This window comes from Rattus norvegicus, chromosome 3 (assembly GCF_036323735.1).
Source record: "Rattus norvegicus strain BN/NHsdMcwi chromosome 3, GRCr8, whole genome shotgun sequence".
NCBI classification, from domain to species: Eukaryota; Metazoa; Chordata; class Mammalia; order Rodentia; family Muridae; genus Rattus; species Rattus norvegicus.
In genome coordinates, this window is record NC_086021.1 from 98,418,121 (window position 1) to 98,438,343 (window position 20,223).

General features: G+C 50.6%; 1 protein-coding gene across 2 annotated transcripts in view; it reads right to left on the bottom strand.

Annotated features, from left to right (window-relative positions):
- The window catches only part of Creb3l1 (cAMP responsive element binding protein 3-like 1), a 40,865-nt gene that overhangs the window by 9,881 nt on the left and 10,761 nt on the right, over positions 1 to 20,223 (bottom strand). For both annotated transcript variants that reach the window (NM_001005562.2, XM_039105430.2), the window contains exons 2-4: positions 8,627 to 8,855; positions 3,021 to 3,202; positions 961 to 1,039 (exon numbers count right to left, since the gene is read on the bottom strand). In NM_001005562.2, coding sequence (NP_001005562.1) covers positions 961 to 1,039; positions 3,021 to 3,202; positions 8,627 to 8,855 — 490 coding nt within the window. The remainder of the gene's footprint in view (positions 1 to 960; positions 1,040 to 3,020; positions 3,203 to 8,626; positions 8,856 to 20,223) is intronic.

Consider the following 20,223-nt stretch of genomic DNA (forward strand, 5'->3'; position numbering starts at 1 on the left):
CTTTCTCTGAGTCAACAGTATGGGTCCAGTCTCAGGGTAATAGGGTGAGTGGTAATGAGTGGATGTGTGGTGGAGTGACAGATTCATTGATGAATGGACAGGTGATAGATGGATAGAAAGATGGGTGGATGGATGGATGATGGATGGACAGTGGGTGAATGGGTAAGTGGGTGAATGGGTAAATAGTTGAGTAGGGGAGGGCTGGAGAGATGGCTCATGGTTTAGAGCACTGACTGCTCTCCCAGAGGTCCTGAGTTCAAATCCCAGCATCCACATGGTGGCTCACAACCATCTGTAATGAGATCTGGTGCCCTCTTCTGGTGTGTCTGAGGACAACTACAGTGTACTTATATAAATAAAAATTAATAAAAATAAAAAATAACAGTTGAGGCTGGGGATTTAGCTCAGTGGTAGAGCGCTTGCCTAGGAAGCGCAAGGCCCTGGGTTCGGTCCCCAGCTCTGAAAAAAAAGAACCAAAAAAAAAAAAAAAAGGGCTGGAGAGATGGCTCAGTGGTTAAGAGCACCCGACTGCTCTTCCAGAGGTCATGAGTTCAATTCCCAGCAACCACATGGTGGCTCACAACCATCTGTAAAGAGATCCGATGCCCTCTTCTGGTGTATCTGAAGACAGCTACAGTGTACTTATATATAATAAATAAATAAATCTTTAAAAAAAATAAATAAATAACAGTTGAGTAGGGGGTGGATGGATGGGTATATGGATGGAAGAAAAGACGTGTGGTGGCTATAAAGTGTGTTTTCCGCTGTGGAGTGGATGGAAGGAGGCCAGAAGAAATGGAAGAAGGAGAGGGGATGTGATAGACAAGGAGCGAGAGATTGAGAAGGTGAGAGCATTTGGGGGGAAGCCGGAGTTTTGAAGAACAGGGGTGGTCTAGATGGAGGGAGTAGGATGCCGTCTGTCTGTCCATGATCAGGAGTCTCTCTCATGTACACACTTACCTTGTGTCACTTTGAGAAACTGGCTCATTTCCGGGGGCTCTGCTTTGATCACTGGCAGCTGAGTCATTTCTCCTGGGGCCTGAGGAAGAGACAGATTCATCTTCTCAATCACCTGCCCCTGGGACAATCCCCATCAAGCGTTCACTCTCTTCCCTCCCTTAGGCTGGAGGTTTGCCCTGCATAGAGGAATGGCTGGCCTCAGGAGTTCTGGGATCAGTTCAGCAAGAACAGAGAGGCAAGTCCTCATCTTGGGAAAGCCATACAACAGCGAAGATCAGAGAGAATGGTGGCTGCACACTGTAGGTCTGAACTGAGTCTCAGGAAGGGAGAGTTCCTACGGTATCCAGGGCCGTGCCACCTTCCAGGTAGAGGCTGACCCTTCGCTGTGAAAGCCATGTAGGCCTTGGTATGTGGTTGCCATGAGCACAGGAGGTCATGTTAGTCCCACTGTAGCTGTTGGATGAATGGGATCAATAGTTCAGGAGGAATTAATTGGCCACAGCTCAAAGAAAGCTGCCGGAGCTGAAAGGTCATGTGGATCCTGGGTTACAAATGGGAGTGGAGCCCAGTCCAGGAAGCTTGCAGCAGTGAGAACCCTTGAGGGGCGTCAAGTTAGGCCTGGGTACAATCAGATGTACATTCTTTAAAAAGTATTTAAATTCCAAAGTGATGTTCTAGTTATGGCTTCAGGAACATGTGTGGTTTTGTACATGTGGATTTCACCAGCATGCATGTAAGTGGTGGTCTATGAGAAAGCATGGCTCTTGGGACTGTCTCTCCCCACTGGGTCTGCTGCCAGCAGAGGGGTCCAGGAACTTGGCCATTCCCTGGTCTTCACTCAGCTCAATGGCAGCACTATGGGACCTGAGGGGACCTGAGGGGAGTGTGGAGTGGTGGCAGCCCTTTGGGGGTTCAGGTAGTTACAGCCTGTCTTCTGTGTCCTACACTGGCAGAATGGGAGTCCTCCGCTCTAGGGTCTGACAGGCCAAGCTCAGCTGCATGATTTAGGGCTTAATCCCAGAATCCTGTTTCATTTTCTACTGCAGCCCCTTCTTCCTTCTGATTTTGGCCGCACTCGATCTAGAGTCTCTGGGGATCAAGCTGGTCATTAGTCCTTGACCTTGAGGACAGGGAAGGGTGGCCTTTCTTCCTTATGCCCACCTACTCTGAAGAGGTAACCTGGGTGGCCAGCAAACTCCCAGGCTAGAGATTAGTACTTATTTACTTTTATTTTTTAAATTCTATTTATTTAATGTATGAGTGCTCTGCTGCATATACATCTACTGGCCAGAAGAGGGCATCAGATCCCCTTATATAGATGGTTGTGAGCCACCCTGTGGTTGCTGGGATTTGAACTCAGGACCCCTGGAAGAGCAGCCAGTGCTCTTAGCCGCTGAGCCATCTCACGTTCCCTAGTGTTTATTTTTTTAAACTATAGGATTTTAGGCCGCGTGACTTGCACCTACTTGACAAAGAAGGAAGCTGAAGTAAAAAGAGATGGCAAAATGCCCAGAGCACAGTAAGGAAACAAACCTGGCCCAGCAAAGCCTCTCCCAGAAGCCAGTGATCTGAGCCTCGTTCCTGGAAGGGTCTTGGATTTGTAGCTGTTACCTATGCACTCCAGAAGTGGAGGCAGGGATTCTCACGAGCGTGGTTTATTAATCTAAATACAAACTAATTAAGATGCAACTCCTTTTTTCTTTCTTTTTTTTTTCTTTTTCTTTTTGCATTGACATGTTGACCTTTCTCTAAATCCTGGAACTCAAAGGGAAAGGAAGTATCCTGGGGTATCTCCCATTCATATAACCTTCACTACCCCTCAACCCTGCCTGGCACCTTGCAAGCTTTCTCTGATGCAGGGAGGGCCCAGCGTGCATGGAGGGCACTGTTATCTGTGTCTGCTGGAGGATGGGGAAGGGGTGGTCAGTATGGGAGGCAGAAGTTCCTCAGCTACCTAAGTTCCCAGCATGGAGCAGTCCAGGACATTGGGTGTGACTGCCTTCCCTCTCCCCTCCGTCTCCCTCCCTCCCTCAGTCCCTGTGAATAGTCCCTAGGCTTACCTGGTGAGGGATGGGCAGCCTGGAGATGGGGCTGAGGCCCAGCAGTGGTGGGGTGGCCATGGTAGCAGCAGCCATGGCGGAGGAGGCAGCCAGGGGGTCAACCGGAAGCTCCGGGCTCTGCTCCTGCTTCACCATAATGGAGCACAGTTTGTTTCCCAGTGCCCATGCTCCGTGTTCCATATCTGGTGGGGGATGAAGTGTGAAAGACTCAGGGTCAGGGGTTCCCGGAGCACAAAGCTCTGACCTACTGCCTACTGGTGAGTGCCTGGGACTGAGGAATGATGTCAGAATGCCCATCTGGAAGCTGGCAGCAAACCCGGGCCACTCTTGTGAAGTGAGATAGGTGGGCTGGAACCAGAAGAGGCATGAACATCCTTGTATTTAGACACTGACTGAACAGGCTTGGCCTCTGAATCTAGACCTCTCCTGGCCTGCTGTGTGACCTTCAGCAAGCTGCTTACCCTCTCAGAGTCTCAGCTTCTTTATCTATAAAATGAGGAAAGTGGGGCTGAGGAGATGGCTCAGTTTGGAAAGGGCTTGCTGTGTAAGAACGAGGACTTAGTTCAGGTCCCCAGCACCCATACAAAAAGCTGGGCACAACAGGGTATGCCTATCAGTCCAGTGGTGCAAGGGTAGACACAGGAGCACCTTCCACACTTGCTTGGCTAGCCAGGATAGCCAATCAGTGGGCTCCCTGTCTCAAAAAATAATGGAAGCATGATTGAGGAAGTCACCGGATATCTGTCTTTGGCCTTCCCAAACATGTGCATACACATGCATATAGAAACACACATGGACAGAAAAAATAGGGGGAATGAATCGGACAGACCTATAGAGAGGTTCCAAGAATTCCTAGTACAATGCTTGTTAACACTTAGCACAGCGCCTGGCGAGAAGTGACTGTCCATTAATCAGTAACTAGTGTTAACACGGTAATCATTACTCAGTAAACACTGCCCTGCTCAGCAGCGTGAGAACACCTGGGGACAGAGATGGTGGAGTCAGAAAGGTTAGCAGGTAGCATCGACTTGGGAGCTGTGCTGGGGCTGTACCCTGATAGGATTCATAACTTTAGATTTGTTTCTATTGTGTTAAAATTAAGAGTGTTCTGGGCTGGGGTTGGGGATTTGGCTCAGTGGTAGAGCACTTGCCTAGCAAGCGCAAGGCCCTGGGTTCGGTCCCCAGCTCCGAAAAAAAGAAAAGAAAAGAAAAAAAAAGTGTGCTGGGCTGGAGAGAAGGCTCAGTGATTAAGAGCACTGATTGTTCTTCCAGAGGTCCTGAGTTCAATTCCCAGCAGCCACATGGAGGTTCACAACCATCTGTAATGGAATCGGATGCCCTCTTCTGGTGTCTGAAGACAGCAACAGTGCACTCATATAAAATAAAATCTTTACCAAAAATAATTAAGAGCGTCCGCACGCACGTGCTTGTGTGCAGATGCCTAAGGAGGCCAGAAGAGAGCCCTGGATCTCCTGAAGCCAGAGGTACAGACGGCTGCGAGCCATGGAGAGGGTGGAATCCAAGTCAAGTCCTCCGCAGAGCAGCACAGGCCCCTAACCACTCGGCCACTTTTGCAGCCCTTGGGTTCTGAATTTACAAAACAGAACTCTGGCCCTTTCAACTGCTTCCCAGACACCATGATGTGAACTGCTCTAGACCACCCAACCCTTCCTGCTTAGATGGACTGAGGGCTGGCTAAGTGGAGCTCCTGCTCTGATGAAAGAGATCCAGAGACTTCTGATCACAGAGGTTTCCTAGTAGTGAGCTGAAAGTTACAGTTGTGATTGAAAATATGTCTGAAAAAAAAAATCACAGCCCGTGAGACGGCTCAGTGTGTAGGTCTGATGCCTGAGTTTGAGCCTGGAAACCATGTAAAAGTAGGAGGGAGAGCAAACTCCATAAAGTAATCCTGTGACCTCCACAGGTGATCTGTGGTACACGTGTGCCTTCCTTCAAAGTTTAGATGGCTGCAGGTTCTGGAGGCGGTAAGATTCGGAAGGTAGCCATGGGGATGGGTGGCTGAGGACGGTGTATTGGAAAACAACTCTCTTGTTTGGTCTTATGTCCCAGAACTGTAGGAAGGGCAGGAACATCCCTGAGTACCCTCAGATCAATGTTTTCATAGGCTGGAGCCTCCTTATGAGATGCTCAGTTGCTGGCTGCTCATCCTTTTAGATTGAACGTGAGTTGTGAAGCCCAATTATGTAAAAGGAGCAAACAGAACAGCAATATGTGGTGGGGGGATCTCTGTGACCAGGTCTGACAAGACGGGGCAGGGAGGCACACGGGGTGGCAGGGAGGAGGGGCGGCTGGCTGTAAATGGTACAGGAGAGAGAAGAACAAAGGTGGGCAGTGGGAACAGAGAAGGGAGAACTTGGAAGAAAATAATTGATTTTTGATGTTTTTGTTTTTTACTTCTTTTTTCTTTTTTCCAGAGCTGGGGACCGAACCCAGGGCCTTGCGCTTGCTAGGCAAGCGCTCTACCACTGAGCTAAATCCCCAACCTTGTTTTTGTTTTTTAAAGACAAGGTCTCAACTAGTCCAGGCTGGCTCTGGACTTGCTATGCAGCTGAGGGTAACCTGTTGACCTTCATCCTCCTGCCTTACCACTACCTCTCAAGCATTAGGTTTACAGTGCCCAGTTTATGCTGGTACTGGGATGGAACCCAAGGCTTTATCGATACTGGGCCACCAAGTGTGACCTTAGAAACAAAGGGTGAGTTCTAGAAGACTCAGTGATAGGGGCTTATGCAGGTGGAAGGATGTTTAGGTGTTCCTAGGGCAGAGTCCACTTCCTAGCATGTAGTCATGTAAGGTGGAGGTCTTTTGGCCTAACCTGGGCTTCAGGGCTGGCAGGCCTCAGCTCCCGGTGGGCAATGGGCATCGCCCACTCTAGGGCAGGCAGTAAGGCAGGAGTCAGGAGGTCAGCTTGCCAGGGTTGGGTAGAGGGGACTCGGAGGCCTGCTATGAGCATGGAGCCGCAGAGCCCTGTCCTGGGCCACAGGCAGCCCCCCAAGTCCAGGAACACCCACAGTCTTCCCAAATTACAGGGTCAAGCTGTGGGCTTTTGGGACGCTGTCCCCTCAAAGGGCCACAGACAAATTGCTTTAAAAATAGACTTGGGGTAGCTGAGGAGTTGCTGAGCCAGCCAGCAGGGTGGATTGAAACTCTGTCATCCATCTGCCCGTCATCATCTGTCATGGGGTGAGAGGGGCCGAGCCATGTCCCTGCTCTTCCCAGGCTGGGGGTCTGAGACCTCACAGAGGTCCAGGAACTTGGCAGTTGCTGAAGTGGGGTGAACAGCTGCGACCTCAGTAGTCACAAGCCACAGGACCTCCCAAAACTCCAGAAAGTGTCCCTTCCTTCTTGGCAGGGAGGACAAAGGCCAGTTTCTACTCTGGGAGAGACGGCGGCATGGCACGGTCTGAGAGCACAATGCTCACGAGCTAACAGCGATTCCAGGAAGGCACCGCTGTCTCCCCACTGAAGAGAGGGACGATCAGAAACTCACACCTAAGGCCAGTTCCTCTGGCAGGCAAGGCGAGCAAATCTCACTCATTGTTCTAACCACTCCTAGAATTAGTAGGAGTGTATATTCCATGCTGGGCCCAGAGCTGAAAACCATATATATATATTTATCTTAAAATAAGACTTTCCCCTTAGAATAAAAAACGTTTTAGGCTATATCTATGTGCAGTTCTGTGTGTAAGTAGTGTGTGTGTGCGTGAGTGAGTGCAGGTGCCCTCAGAGGCACTGGGTCTCCCTGAATCTGGGGTCACAGGTAGTGGTGTGCAGCCCTACTCACGTGCTGGGAACTGAACTCAGGTGCTCCATAAGAGGCATATGTACTCTTAACTGTGGAGTCCTCTTTCCAGCCCCTATTTTCATTTTATAATTGAGGAAATAGAAGTCCAGAAAGGTTAAAGACTACACAGACACCCATAAGCTGATGGGAATACCAGGATGCACATCTAACCCTATTGAGGTCTCAACCCAGCAGCCTTTGTGGCCCCGGAGGCTGGTAGACAGAGGGACAGCGATAGAATCAGGGGCTGGCTCTAGCTCTCTATCCTTATCTATTTGGTGGTGTGAATTGGACAGCTGCCCTTTCCTGAGATCTTTTTTACTGGTCAAATGGGGATCTTCAGAGTATTCCTTCCTCGCCTGGACATTGTGCAGCACAAATGACACAAGGAACCTGTATCTACCGTAGAGACAGGGCAGGTGGAGGTACTGGGGTTTCTCAAGGTTAGGAGACAGATTGCAGGCTGGAGAGATGATGCAGTAGTTAAGAGAACTAGCTGCCCTTTCACAGGATCCAGAGTTCAACTCCCTGCACCCACATGGCAGTCTGCAATTCCAGTTCCAGGGAATTTATCACCCTGCTCTGCATGTATGTGGTTAACATACATACATGTAAGCAAAACAGCCACACACAGAAAATTAAATAAATCTAAAAGAGACAGGTCTGTGGTCACCAGCCATGAAAACGACAAGACTGAGACTCCCTTCCTTAGAGGGAGGGAGGTTCGAGGTGTTCGAGGTGGGGCACAGTGCGGGTCTCAGTTGCTGATGACCTTTGAGGAGCAGTTCTGAGGCAGAGGGCTGCTTGCTTCAAAGACAGGAAGCAGAAGCGAGGTTGCCTCACTGAGCCCCACTTCAGGAGCCAAAATGGGAATAGGGCTCTTAAGCGATACTTTGGAGGGTGTCAGTATGAACAGATGGGGAGGGTCGAGAGTCTCTGTCACTTGTCTCTGTTCACGATGATGACGGTCGTGGTTATTCTGAGGTAGAGTGTATGCTGGAATCCAAACTGTCTTGGAGCTTGTTAAGTAGCTAGTCCTGGCCTCAAACTCACCATCCTCCTTGCCTCCGCCTTTTTAGTTTTCTTTCTTTCTTTTTTTTTTTTTTTTGGTTCTTTTTTTCGGAGCTGGGGACCGAACCCAGGGCCTTGCGCTTCCTAGGTAAGCACTCTAACCACTGAGCTAAATCCCCAGCCCCCTTTTTAGTTTTCAAGACAGGGTTCTTTGTGTAGCCCTGGCTGTCCTGGAAGTCACTGTGTAGCCCAAGCAGGCCTCTAACTCACTAAGATCTGACTGTCTCTGCCTCCCAAGTGCTGGGATGCAAGGTGTGCATCACCATGCCTGGCTTTATTTTGTTTTCTGTGTGTGGATGTGGATGTGGATGTGGATGTGGATGTGGATGTGGATGTGGATGTGGATGTGGATGTGGATGGGAGGGTACACAGCTGCAGGTACCCGCTCCTGTGTGCTTGTGCCTGTGGGGGGCAGAGGTGGGGTGGCTGTTACATGACTGGCTCTGTTGCTCTCCAAATTATTGTTTGAGGCAAAGTCTCTCACTGAACCTAAAGTTCCCTATTTCAGTTAACTTGTCTGGCCAGCAAGCCTCTAGGATCTACCTGTCTCTCGGTTTACTCTTCTCCTCTATGTACCTGCCCCATGGTTATGGGACCACCACCAGTATCTAACCAGCGCTGCACCCTGGGGTAAGGGGTTTGTGGGCAGATGATCTGGGAGTCTCAGGCTGCAGATGCCCCCTCCCCATCCCCAGAAACCTCTTTCCTCTTGGGCACTTGCCCAGCTTACCTTGGGTGGTATCCTCCATTTTGACAGGCACAAGGGGGCTCTGGGGTGCAGAATCCCCACTCAGGGAGTAGCTGTGCTCAGCCTGGATGCCTGGAGCAGGGGAATCCAGTTCCATGTCCAGCAGAGGGCTCTTCTCATCCAGCACAGGGTCATCAAAGAAGCTGCTGAACAGGTCATTGGAGAAGTCCTCCATGTTCTCCACAAAGTGGTCCAGGTGCTCCGGGAAGTGCTGGGGAAGGAAAAGGAACCTCAGTGTGGCTTGGAGAGGGGCATAGCTGCTGCTGGCTGGGACAGGCACCTCTTCATTCTTTAAGACTACCACTCATACTATCATGACACCACTACCCTCCCGGTGACCAGTAACCATGGCATCATCACCCTCCCTATGACCAACGTCACTGGCTTTAACTCTTATTCTTTCTTTTTTTATTTTTTTTTTTATTTTTTTTATTTTTTATTTTTTTTAAAGATTTATTATTTATTATATATGAGTACACTGTAGCTGTCTTCAGATACACCAGAAGAGGGCATCGGATCTCTTTACAGATGGTTGTGAGCCACCATGTGGTTGCTGGGAATTGAACTCATGACCTCTGGAAGAGCAGTCGGGTGCTCTTAACCGCTGAGCCATCTCTCCAGCCCCTTTTTTTTATTTTTTAACTTTAATTTTTGTTGTTGTTGTTGTTGTTGCTGTGCATGTGGCCTTTGCCTTTAACCTCAGGAGACAGAGGCAGGTGGATCTCTGTGAGTTTGAGGCCAACCCAGTCTACAGAGTGAGTTTCAGGAAAGCCAGGGCTATGCAGAAAGTCACTGTCTCAAAAGTTTTTTGTTATTATCATCATTTTCATTATGTGTGTGTGTATGTATGTGTGTGCATGTATGTATGTGTGTGTGCATGTATGTGTGTGTCTATGTATGTGTGTGTATGTGTGTGTGTCTGTGTATGTGTGTGTATGTGTGTGTGGGCATGTGTGTGCATGTATGTGTGTGTATGTATGTGTGTTTGTATGTATGTGTGCATGTATGTGTGTGTGTGGGGGGCATGTATGTATGCACATACACACCACAGCCTAAGTGTACAGGTCAACTTGGTGGGTTGTTCTATCTTCCCATCTTTATGTGGGGTTGGAGGATCTAATTCAGGCTGCTAGGCACATGAGACGAGTGCCTGCCTCCACTCACTGAACAACCTCACCAACTTCCTCACCTTTAAATTTTGTATTTATTTAAAGAATTAGGGTCTGGAGAGGTGGTTGAGCAGTTAAGACCACTGGCTGCTCCTGCAGAGGACTCAGCTTTAGTTCCCAGCACCTACACAGTGGCTCTCAGCCGTCTGTAGCCAGCTCCAGGGAATCGGATGCCTCCTCCTGACCGCCATAGGCACCAAGCTCATATATAGTACACATACGAACACGCAAGCAAAACACTCATACAGACGTATCTTTTTTTTTTTTTTGGTTCTTTTTTTCGGAGCTGGGGGCCGAACCCAGGGCCTTGCGCTTCCTAGGTAAGCGCTCTACCACTGAGCTAAATCCCCAGCCCCCATACAGACGTATCTTATTTAACAAACAAAATGCATGGAACCTGAGAAACCAGGTTGACCTCTGGCCTACACACACACACACACACACACACACACACACACACACGAATGCAGATAGACAGGACAAAAGTCACAAATAATATCTATGAAGAACATGGGGTAAACTAGAAAACAGACTTAGGCAGCAAACACAATGTGGTAAGGTCCCATGCCTGGCACAGAAAACCTTGTAACCCTGTGGCTCCATCAACCTTGATATTTGGAAAAAAAAGAGGCTATTAAATTTTATATGTATACGAGTGTTTTGTGTGCAATTATGACTGTGCACCTTGTGTATGTCTGTTGTCTGTGGAAGTCTGAAGTGGGCACTGGATCCCTTGGAACTGGAGTTACAGATGATTGTGAGCCCACATATACTCACAGGGAACCAAACCTGGGTCCTTTGCAAGAACAGCCAGTGGTCTTGACTGCTGAGCCGTCTCTCCAGCCTTTCCTACCAACCGGGATCTTTGATACAGGCCTGAAGTCACCACGTAGGCTAGGCCAGTTAGCTCTGCCGGAATCCTCCTGTCTCCGCCTCCCCGTTTGGAGACTATGGGCATGAGTTGAAAGGGCTCTAATGCAGGTCCTTATGAAGTCCACTGACTGAAGTGGGGAATGGCAGAAACCCTGAGAGGGAAGTCCTATCGGATGTGTGTTAGCATGAGCACAGCCATGGCAAGGATTTCCTCAGAGCCATGGGGCAATTGACAAAGCCTCAGGAGAAATGGCAAAGCTTTGCTCCTAACATGAGCACGAGAACGTAGGAGTTATTGATCAGCTCCTGCAAAGACCAGCAACCGTAGCTCCCTCCTCCTGAATTGTTACAGCTGGAGACTGCTCCTGTACGGAGATCTCCTACCCAGACAGGGAAGCCCCTTCCCCTGGGCTGTGCCTAACACACTGAGGTTTCAGGTTACAGCAGCGGTGGTAACAGAACCCAATCCAACCCTCCCAGCCCCGCAGTCTGTGTGTCTGTATCTGCCATTTCTCCATTCTTCTCACTGAGGCAACTGAGTATGTTCCAACCCAGTACCTGCCTGCTTTTCTTCTCATTTCATGTAAATTATGTCTTTTCTTTTCTGTGTATGAGTGCTTTGCCTGTGTATATATGTATATACGTATGTTCACTCCATGCATGCCTGGTGCCCTTGAAGAGGGAGCCATCGGGTTGCCTGGAACTAGTTATAGATGGCTGCTAGATTGGTACGAACTTGGGTCCTCTGCAACAGGTACTCCTAACTGCTGAGCCATGTCTCCAGCCCTCCTGCCTGCTTCTTTGAGACAGGGTGTTGTTAAGTAGTCCAGACTGGCTTCAAACTCATGATCTTCCTGTCCTCGCCTCCTGAGTGCTGTTACAGGCATTTGCAGCGGCGCCCCTCTCAAGCTGTTCTTCATCCCGAGGCATCAGTCAACCCTTCCAGCTGTTGACTCAGTGTGGAAGCAGTAAGTGGTGACTCACTGATAGGTTATGAAATCGATTTAGTGGGTCATGACCAGAACTTTAAAAAAATATACTTAGAAAAAATTTCCTTGACACACAATAATTGTACGTATCTCTGGGCAGACCTTGACATTTCATTACATGTGCCAATGTGCAGTGCCCAGACTGGGTTAATGGGGCATATCCATCACCTTAAACTGCATACTTCTTTTGGAGAGCACTGAAATGCTGTCTCCTAGCTATTTTGATATGTGTAATTAATCCTTGTCGACCACAGCTACCCTACCGTGCTGTAAAACATTAGAACCTGCTCCTTTGTCAGCGAGTGGCTGTCCCCACCACCCCCTCTCCCCGGCCCCTATTTTCCCTGCTCCTAGAAACCACTTTTGTGCTCTCTGCTTTGACCACAGACAGGTAAAAGTATGTTTTTACTTTTCATCTGGGGCCTTGCGTATGCCACGCAGGTCCTTTATAAGTTCTAAGTTTTATAAACTGGCCCCGTGTCCATGTGGGCTTTTATAGCTAGAATTTAAGAAAAAATAGCACAGAACAAAATACAAAACAAGTAGAAAATATCAGAATCCATCACACATACCGAAGTAAAAAAAAACCTGGTAAAGTACTCATTTCAGCTAGATGTATGTATACTGGGTATAGATGTCAATTTTCCTTCTCAGAAATAAACAGACAAAAGCTTTGATGGTGATTATGGGAAAGCTAATAAACCCGTGTTTTAACCTCCTCTGTATATAGTGGGGCTGGTAATAGTTCCCACTTGCTAAGATTATTGTGAGGATTAAGCCAGCCCATATGAGTAAAGGTTTAGGATAGTCCCTTGCACAACCATCATCAATAAAACACTTCAGGGCCAACAAGTAGTAGGTTTTTTTTTTTCTCTCTCAAAGAGTCATTAGTGCACAACACCATGCTTCTATTGTTCACATGCATTAGCTGATTGGTTAAACAGATTGGGTTGGGGGTTGCTTCAGGCTCTGTATTAGTCATTGGCTTTCTGCATCCGGAACTCTCAGGACACAGGCAGGGATGAGCAGTGCCTTCTGCTTCAGGATAAGGCTCAGCATCAGATGTGTGGTCCTCAAGGAGCAGGGAATGAGCAAGAGCCTGGAACCTTAAAGACTTGTTTTCAACTCTTAGCTCCACTACCTGCTGACTTTAAAAAACTCCTCTGTGCTTCAGTTTCCTCATCCAGAAGTGGGAAATATAAACTCGTAGTCCGGAGCATTGCCGTGGCAACCAAGTGTTGGTTAGACGCCTGGTAGCCACCTCATATGATTGTGATGATGGAATGGTGTGTGTGCATGAAGCACTCAGAACAGCATGCGGTAGGTGATATGTATGAAATCCTTGGTAGATAATACTATGAAAACAGCAGCCCCCAAACTCGGGGATGAGCTTGGAATCTATAGAGGGAGGTGGTTTGAGTTTCCCCTCTGAACAAGTGTGATGAGAAACTCCAGGACAAAATGAATCCAGAGACGCCGTTGGTATACTCTAGGGTCCCATTTCTGTTCTTTCAGGATTCATCGTCATTATTTTATATTTTTCTTTTTACTTAAATCTCCCAGAGCGCTTTCATATATTCCCCATCTTCTCCATACCCTACAGTGACCTTGAATTTCTGATCCTTACCTATTGAGCCACGCCCCCTGCCCCTGCATCATTTATTAAGCAGCCCTATTCCCCAAGGAGCAAAGGCTCCTTTACATTTGACCTGCAGGGCAAACAGAGCCAGACAGAGCCAGACAGAGTCAGAAAGTGCCCATGGTCGCTCGATACCCAGACTTTCCCGAGCCACCACACCACACACCTCTCTGTTTGGGACTGGTCTGGTAGCAGCCAGACCGTATTCCTGGAGGCAGATCTGTGTCTTGTTTCAACCTGCAAGACACTCATTCAGTAAGGGTGCAGTGGCAGGGCCTTGCATCTCAGAGCAAGGCCACTAGTGTATCCACCGTTCAGTAGAGCCTAGGTGTGCGGTACAAAGAGTTCAGAGTCTGAACAAGTCCCTAGAACAACCGAGAACCCAGACAGAAACGTTTTAGGGATGCGTATGCTCCTTTTAAACAACCATCACACCCAGCCTTGACTGAGAGGTCCACATCCGCAGCAGAACCAGGCCATCCCAGCTGGGGGCGCTTCCTTCCAGCGGAACTCCGGGATTGAGATGTGGGGAGGGGAGGGGGTGCTCTCCAAGGCTGCGGTGGGGCCCAGGAGAGGGGGTTACGCAGAGCTGAAGGAGCCGTGAGTCAGCGGCCACGGTATTTCTCCAGCAGCTGCTCCGCAGGCGATAAGGATTTGCCAAGCCCCTTCCCGGGGGCCTGGGAGAGGAGAGCCAGCACCCTCCAGTCTGGGAGAGGAGGCCCTGAAGTTTTTCCAGTTTTAGGAAGACAAGCGAGAAGGACTCCCTTTGGGGGTGCCCGAATGAACTTGCTAGGGGGGCGCAGTTGGCCGGGTGTTGTGAGGCGCCCCCACCCCACCTGCTAGAAACAGCAGCCAAAAGCTCAGCAGGCTGGAGCTTCCAGGGCGGTGGGAGCCAAGTGGAAGAGGAGGGCGGCCAAGGGGCAGATAGGGTGGGGTAAAGGCGCTCTCGCGCTCAGCCCTCCTTGTCCTAGGTTCCTGGAGTGCTGGGTGGATGGTGGTCCTGTCACATCGCACCTAGACCCATCTGCCTCTTGTGGGAGCATTGCCACCAGTAGCTGCTCAGTGAATACCGTAGCCTATTTCCATCGGATGTCTGGCCTCTCGCAGCATCTCACTTATGCTGTGAGACAGCAGGAACCTGAGGAAGTCAATGGTCTATGCCCCTCAACCCATTTGTTAATGAGAAAGCTAAAATCCAGAAAGAGCAAGCCATTTACCCACAGTCACACAGCATGTTGCCAATATTTCGGGCGGGGGTTCTCCGCAGCTCTGGGATTGAGCTGAGGGTAAGGGGATTCCCCCTGTGTTCTCTATCCCTACGTGCCTCCATCCCCGTAAAGCTCACTCTAGAGAATTCAAACCGCCTCAGCTCGGCCCTGGTCGCTCTCACCCGCTATTGAGCCCTCCTCCAGCTCATACAGACACACAAGAATCATATTTAGGCTGTCTGATGGAAATAGGGGGTGGAGCTGGAGGAGAAAGGCCAGTGGCCAGGAGTTCACAGAGGGTCTCACGCCAAGGTTGGGGGGGGTGTTCTGTTAGGGTGGGCAGTCTTCAGGGGTGCCATTCCGTGCAGGCAACGAGGGTGGGAAGCCAGAGAAGGAGACTTTGGAGATATTTTCCTCCTCCTTTAAGACTTTTTCCTAAGCTTGTGCCAATATCAGCTCTTTCTCGGCCGCCACGGGCAACCGGCGCCGGCTCCACTCTCTGGAAGGAGAGGTCCCCAGACCTCCGGCTCTCAGGCCGGCACCCCGCCTCCGGGCTGCTGCGTCTCTCCTTGGCGCTTCGGCTCTGCCGCCCGCCCTTTAAATTTTAGGGGTGGAGGGAGTCCTGCTCGCTTCGTGCTTCAGTTACGTGGCTTAGTCTGCCTCTTGGGCGCCGCCTCGCCAAGGAATCCCGCTTGTTTATTGGTGAGAGCAGAGACGCTCCTGGCCAATGATAAGAGGCTGCAAGCCACCGCCCGCCTGACCCGGAACGCGGCTGAGTAGAGTAGGGTTCTAGATCGGGAAGCTTGCTGGACAGTGGGGGGGGGAGTACAGCTAGTTCTTAGTTTGTGTCTGGGGCAGAGCTGAGCTGGCAATTCCACAGTATTCGAAGGCCCTAATCAGTTGTGTGGCCACTCGATGATATGCGAACGGAGAGAGAGCAACTCACTTCCAGCTCTGCCCCTCCCTCTCTTTCAGTAATCTTACCATGGGGTGGCATGAATAGACCCCTACCGCCCCTAGTGTGAGAGGGGACGTTCCCAGGGTTGCACGACTGAGCTCTAGCTCCTCTCCGCGACTCTTTCCTTAACCCTTGCACAGGGGACACTGCAGACAGTGAAAATATCTGGGCGCAGCGGCCGGCTGGGGTATACTTACGTACAGGCAGCCCACTGTGCCCCCTTCCCCCCAGACCTGGTTCTCTGACGTCTGCACCTGTGCTCTCGTTTCTGCACCAAACCCTGATCCAGAAAGATTCAGCCCATGCTATGTCGGGAAGACTTAAGTTGGTCCAGGCTGAAATATAGGATCAGGGGTGGGGGAAATCCCCAGTGAACTTTCCTTCTGAGAAAATGAGCTCTGGGAAGAGGCGGGAGGGGAATCCTCTCACATTTCCCCCTTTCTCTTCTTCCCAGGGAGGGCAGCAGACGCCTCTTGTCCCCTAACACACTGACCCATACATTCCCGGACGGTTACTTGCCTAGCGATCACTACATAATTACCTCCATTTCAAGCCCAAAGGCCACCGCACTGCTGTGAGTCACTGCTGTGTCCAGTGTGGATGGGAGTTGGGTGAGGGAAACTTAAGACTGCCTGGAGGGGTGGGCTCCTATGTCCCCAGTTGTCAGCAGATCTCCTTGTCCGTAAACATCACCATCCAGGTATTTGGGGCCCTAAACGACTAAGAACCTGCCATGGTCTAGACAGGCTATTGGTTGCCTAAAAAATGGACAGAGACACTAGATCCGAACTCAGGAGGCCCCAGATAGAGAGCCCTACCTGACTCTGCTCTGAGGTCCAGATAGAGTCAGGTGGTGTGTTCTCCTGGGTTACCGTTTGTGTCTCCCCTGAATTGAGGTGTCAGGGTCTGAAGGAAGAGTCACCCCTTCCTTGCCTAGCCTTTCTGGGCCTAGAAGGGATAAAGTCTTCCTAGAGCCCTCCTGGCCGGAGTGGGAGTTACTGCTCTAACCTCCCTCACTATCAGCCGCTCTTCCTACAGGCCAAGGAAGGTGTGGTGCTGGGTTGACCTGCTTTTCCCTTATTCAACTATTAACCATGCAGCCTAAGTCCAAATTCACATGGCTGCTTCTGTGAGTGCATGTGTGCACATGTGTACACCTGTACACCACAACACAGACCTGGGATGGGAGGGACCTTCCACCAGGGAATTCCCACCTCTCTGACATGGCATAGTGAGTATCCCCCCACAACTGATACACTGAAATTTCTATTGCACAGGGTCTATCTTATGTATATTACTACTCCCCCCACCGCACCCCAGTTTACATAGATGAACACTCTCAGGCAGTAACACAAGCCCAGTGAGGACGCTCATCAGATGGGGTCAGATGGATACTAATCCAAAGGACTGGGGGTGTGGCTCAGAGGTTAGAGCACAGGCTAAGTGTGCATGAGGCCCTGGCTTCAATCACCAGTACCAAACCCCCACCAAAACCAAGTTTGGTGATGCATACCTTTTAATCCCAGCACTTGGGAGGCAGGAGCTGGTTGATCTCTACGATTTTGGGTTAGCCTGGGCTACCCAGAGAGACCTAGCTCAAAAACCAAAACAACAAAAACACAAGAAACACAGTCATGGCCACCACATTGGACATCTCAGACGCTCCCAGGCCTAAAAGATAAGTGAGCTAAGCCTGAGATGACCGAGTCACGTGAGCCCCAGCGACAGGAGGTTTGGGGGCCCTAGCTTGTTTGACACTGGGACAATCGAAGCTAGGATCGGAGGAATGCCTGTCATGGAGACTCAAGCGGGGTTGGTGCCAGCATATGCTGGAAAAATAAGCTGGCACCCACTGCGGGCTACTTCTAAGCCAGGGAAGGTCCTGGGAGGGCACATACCACCTCTGCAGTCCCCACTCGGAATTCTAACTTCCTACTTCTCCCTGGGCAGGCCAACCCCTGCCATCTTCTAACTCCTGTGCTGTGGCCCAACTCTGAGGCAGGCGCCAGGCACTGTCTGGACAGGAGGAAGCTATGACAGTGAATGGCACTGCCTAGCGCTCAGAGTAGCTGTGACTGGCACCACTGAGGGACGGCAGCTCATGGCCTGGCTGCTGGGAGGCTGGTCTATATGTAGTCACCAGAGGATCCCTTCGGGACAGCTCAGGACACCGAAAGCCAAAAGGGTCCTCTGGAGAATAAGCAGGCAGTCACCCCCATTACCCATCATGTACCCACTCCTCTGGACTTTGCTGTCCATCTACTTTTAGTAAGAGTTCACGGTAAAAGTTCATTTTACTGTGTTCAGTCTGCAGACTGAGAGTAGAGCAAGCAGGCCTGTATTCCATTCTGGAAAGACTTTCTGACGTGGTGTGACTGCCCCTTTTATGAAGGAAGGTCCATATTTGGAATTGTGATCATCTTCTAGAGTTGTGATCTCCAAAACAACTGTGCCATTCCCCATGTTCACCCATAACTTCCAAGCATCCTTGGAACAGAGCCTGAGTTCCATAGGGTAGCTTGGAACGATCATGTCATCTCTGACTAGCTGTGCCTGCTCCTCCCCTCAACCCCTTTCCAGACCAAGCCTTGCTGAGTGGTCCAGAATGACCTCAAACTTGTAATCCTCCTGCCTGAGTCTCCTCAGTGTTGGGATTATAACATGGAGACTGTGAGCTCAGTTCTTTTGGGTATAGCCAATGCCTTGCATGCTCAGGTAGAACTCAGACACTTGGAGGCTGGCTGCGCAGGTGAATGAGGGCATGTGTTAATCAGCTAGCTAATGGATGGAGGCCGATTCTTTTGTGGTAGAGCATCCAGGAATGACTGTCCTGAATTCTGCTCTCCTGCCAGCCGGCTCCTGCTCCAGGCAGAGTTTCCACTGGCTTGGACTGCCTCCCTGGACTCCTCCCTGGGGAGAGGGGGGTGTGCTATACCCATTTTTTCACATTGGTCTGGCCCAAGGCCTTTTTGTGTTTAAGCCAAGACAGACGGGTTTCATAGGGTACAGAGACCCCACTCAGTGTTGGAGAAGCCATTCTCAGCTGCGGGCCAGGTCTATGGGTATACATGGGGCCTGCTGGTCAGCTAGCTGGATCTGCTCTCTTTGGTTCCAGCCAGCTGGAAGACCTACTAGGCTGGAGCCTAGTGCTTGGCTCTTGCTGCAGTTGTGCTGGTCTCTCCCCTCTCCTCGGCACCATACCCGCTCAGCTTCTGGCTTCATCAGGGCCCAGCCTGTCTGAGTTGTCCTCAGGTTTTATTTTTGGAACAAGTGGCATTTTCTCTCCTTATATCCTCCCTTCCTTCTGGGAAGGTGTAGGACCCTTGGGTTCCACTGGGGATCAGGCTATGGCGTCAGTGCCTGGGTTCTGAATCCCTACAGACCTTCAAAGGGAAACTCCTAACCCAGCAGATGCATCCAAGCCAGATGTTCTGCCTTCTTTCTCCACCCAGTGTGTGACTAATGCCTACCCTTGTCCTTCTTGAAGAGCACCGTTCTAGCCAAGAGAAATCAGAATGTGAAGCACCTTAAGGCCCACCTCCTATTATTATGGGAGTGATGCAGTCACAGATTATAAACAGGGAGGCAGACAGGTATGATCCCAACTGTGACCTGCTATGTGCTGTGTAGCCTGTGCCAGGCAGATAACCTCTCTGAGCTGGAGTCTTAGCTATGAGGCAGGGGGACTTCTGTCTACAGGACCAGGCTGCTAGGAAAAGTGAACAAGAAAACATCTGTAAAGTGCTTTCACGAGGGCAGGGCACACAGAATGTTATATTCAATGTTAGCCAAGGCAGGTGAAGAAAATGGAGGGCCAGGGATGGAGTGGACTTGCCTAGGGTCACATCACTCAAGGCAAGCTGCCTTATGCAACTCCCTCATCTCCCCCGAGCTTCCTTCCAAGGAAGAGACTGCCACAGCTCGAGGAAGGACCCTCTTGAATCAGTCAGATGAAGGAGCCCTCAGCCTTCCAGGATGGCTCCTGAGTCAGGCCATCTCTCCAGTGGGCCCTTCTTTTATCTATTACAACACTCTTTTGCTCTCTGGGTGCCTGGATCTCAGGTTGCAGAGGCCCCAGAATTCAGTCCCTTGGACTCCAGGCCAGTAGGACTCTGCGAGGGGTGGGGGAGCACTAGGTCCTGCCTGACATCAGAGTAGAGAAACTGGAGCAGTTCTCAGGCCAGCTGGGGCTCTTCCAGCCCAGCCAGATGTCTCAGGAATGTGCTGAGCTGGGAACCTCTCAGCTTCCCTCACCACCCCCCACTCTCACCCTGCATCTGCTTGCTCCGGTTAGGCCCCAGCCCCACCCCCTGCCCTTTTTCATCCTTCTCTGGCGAGCCTGGCAACCCTCGGAAGCTCTCACCACAGCCCAGCCCCTCGGTCTTCTGGAGAGGCTGTCAAAGCAAGGGTTCTTTTCTCCACAGACCCCTGCGTGTTAGGTTGACCTTGTGGGAGCCCAGGCTGTCTGGGAGGGGAGAGTTCTGAGTGGATACAGCATGCCAGACCCCAAATGTGGAACTGATTTGCAGTGCTGGAGAGAGGGGTGAAGGCTTTGGGAAGGCATAGGGTAGGGCTGGGCGTCCACTCTGGGAGAAGATCTCGGGCATCTTGTCCTAGCTGAGGGCTGGGACAGCCAAGGCTGCTGCCAGGCTTGGGCTTGGCTCAGGAATGAGATTCAGATCCTTCCAGCCTCCCCCCCCCCAGGACTTCACAGGGACATGCTTTGTGTAACATCAGAGGGGG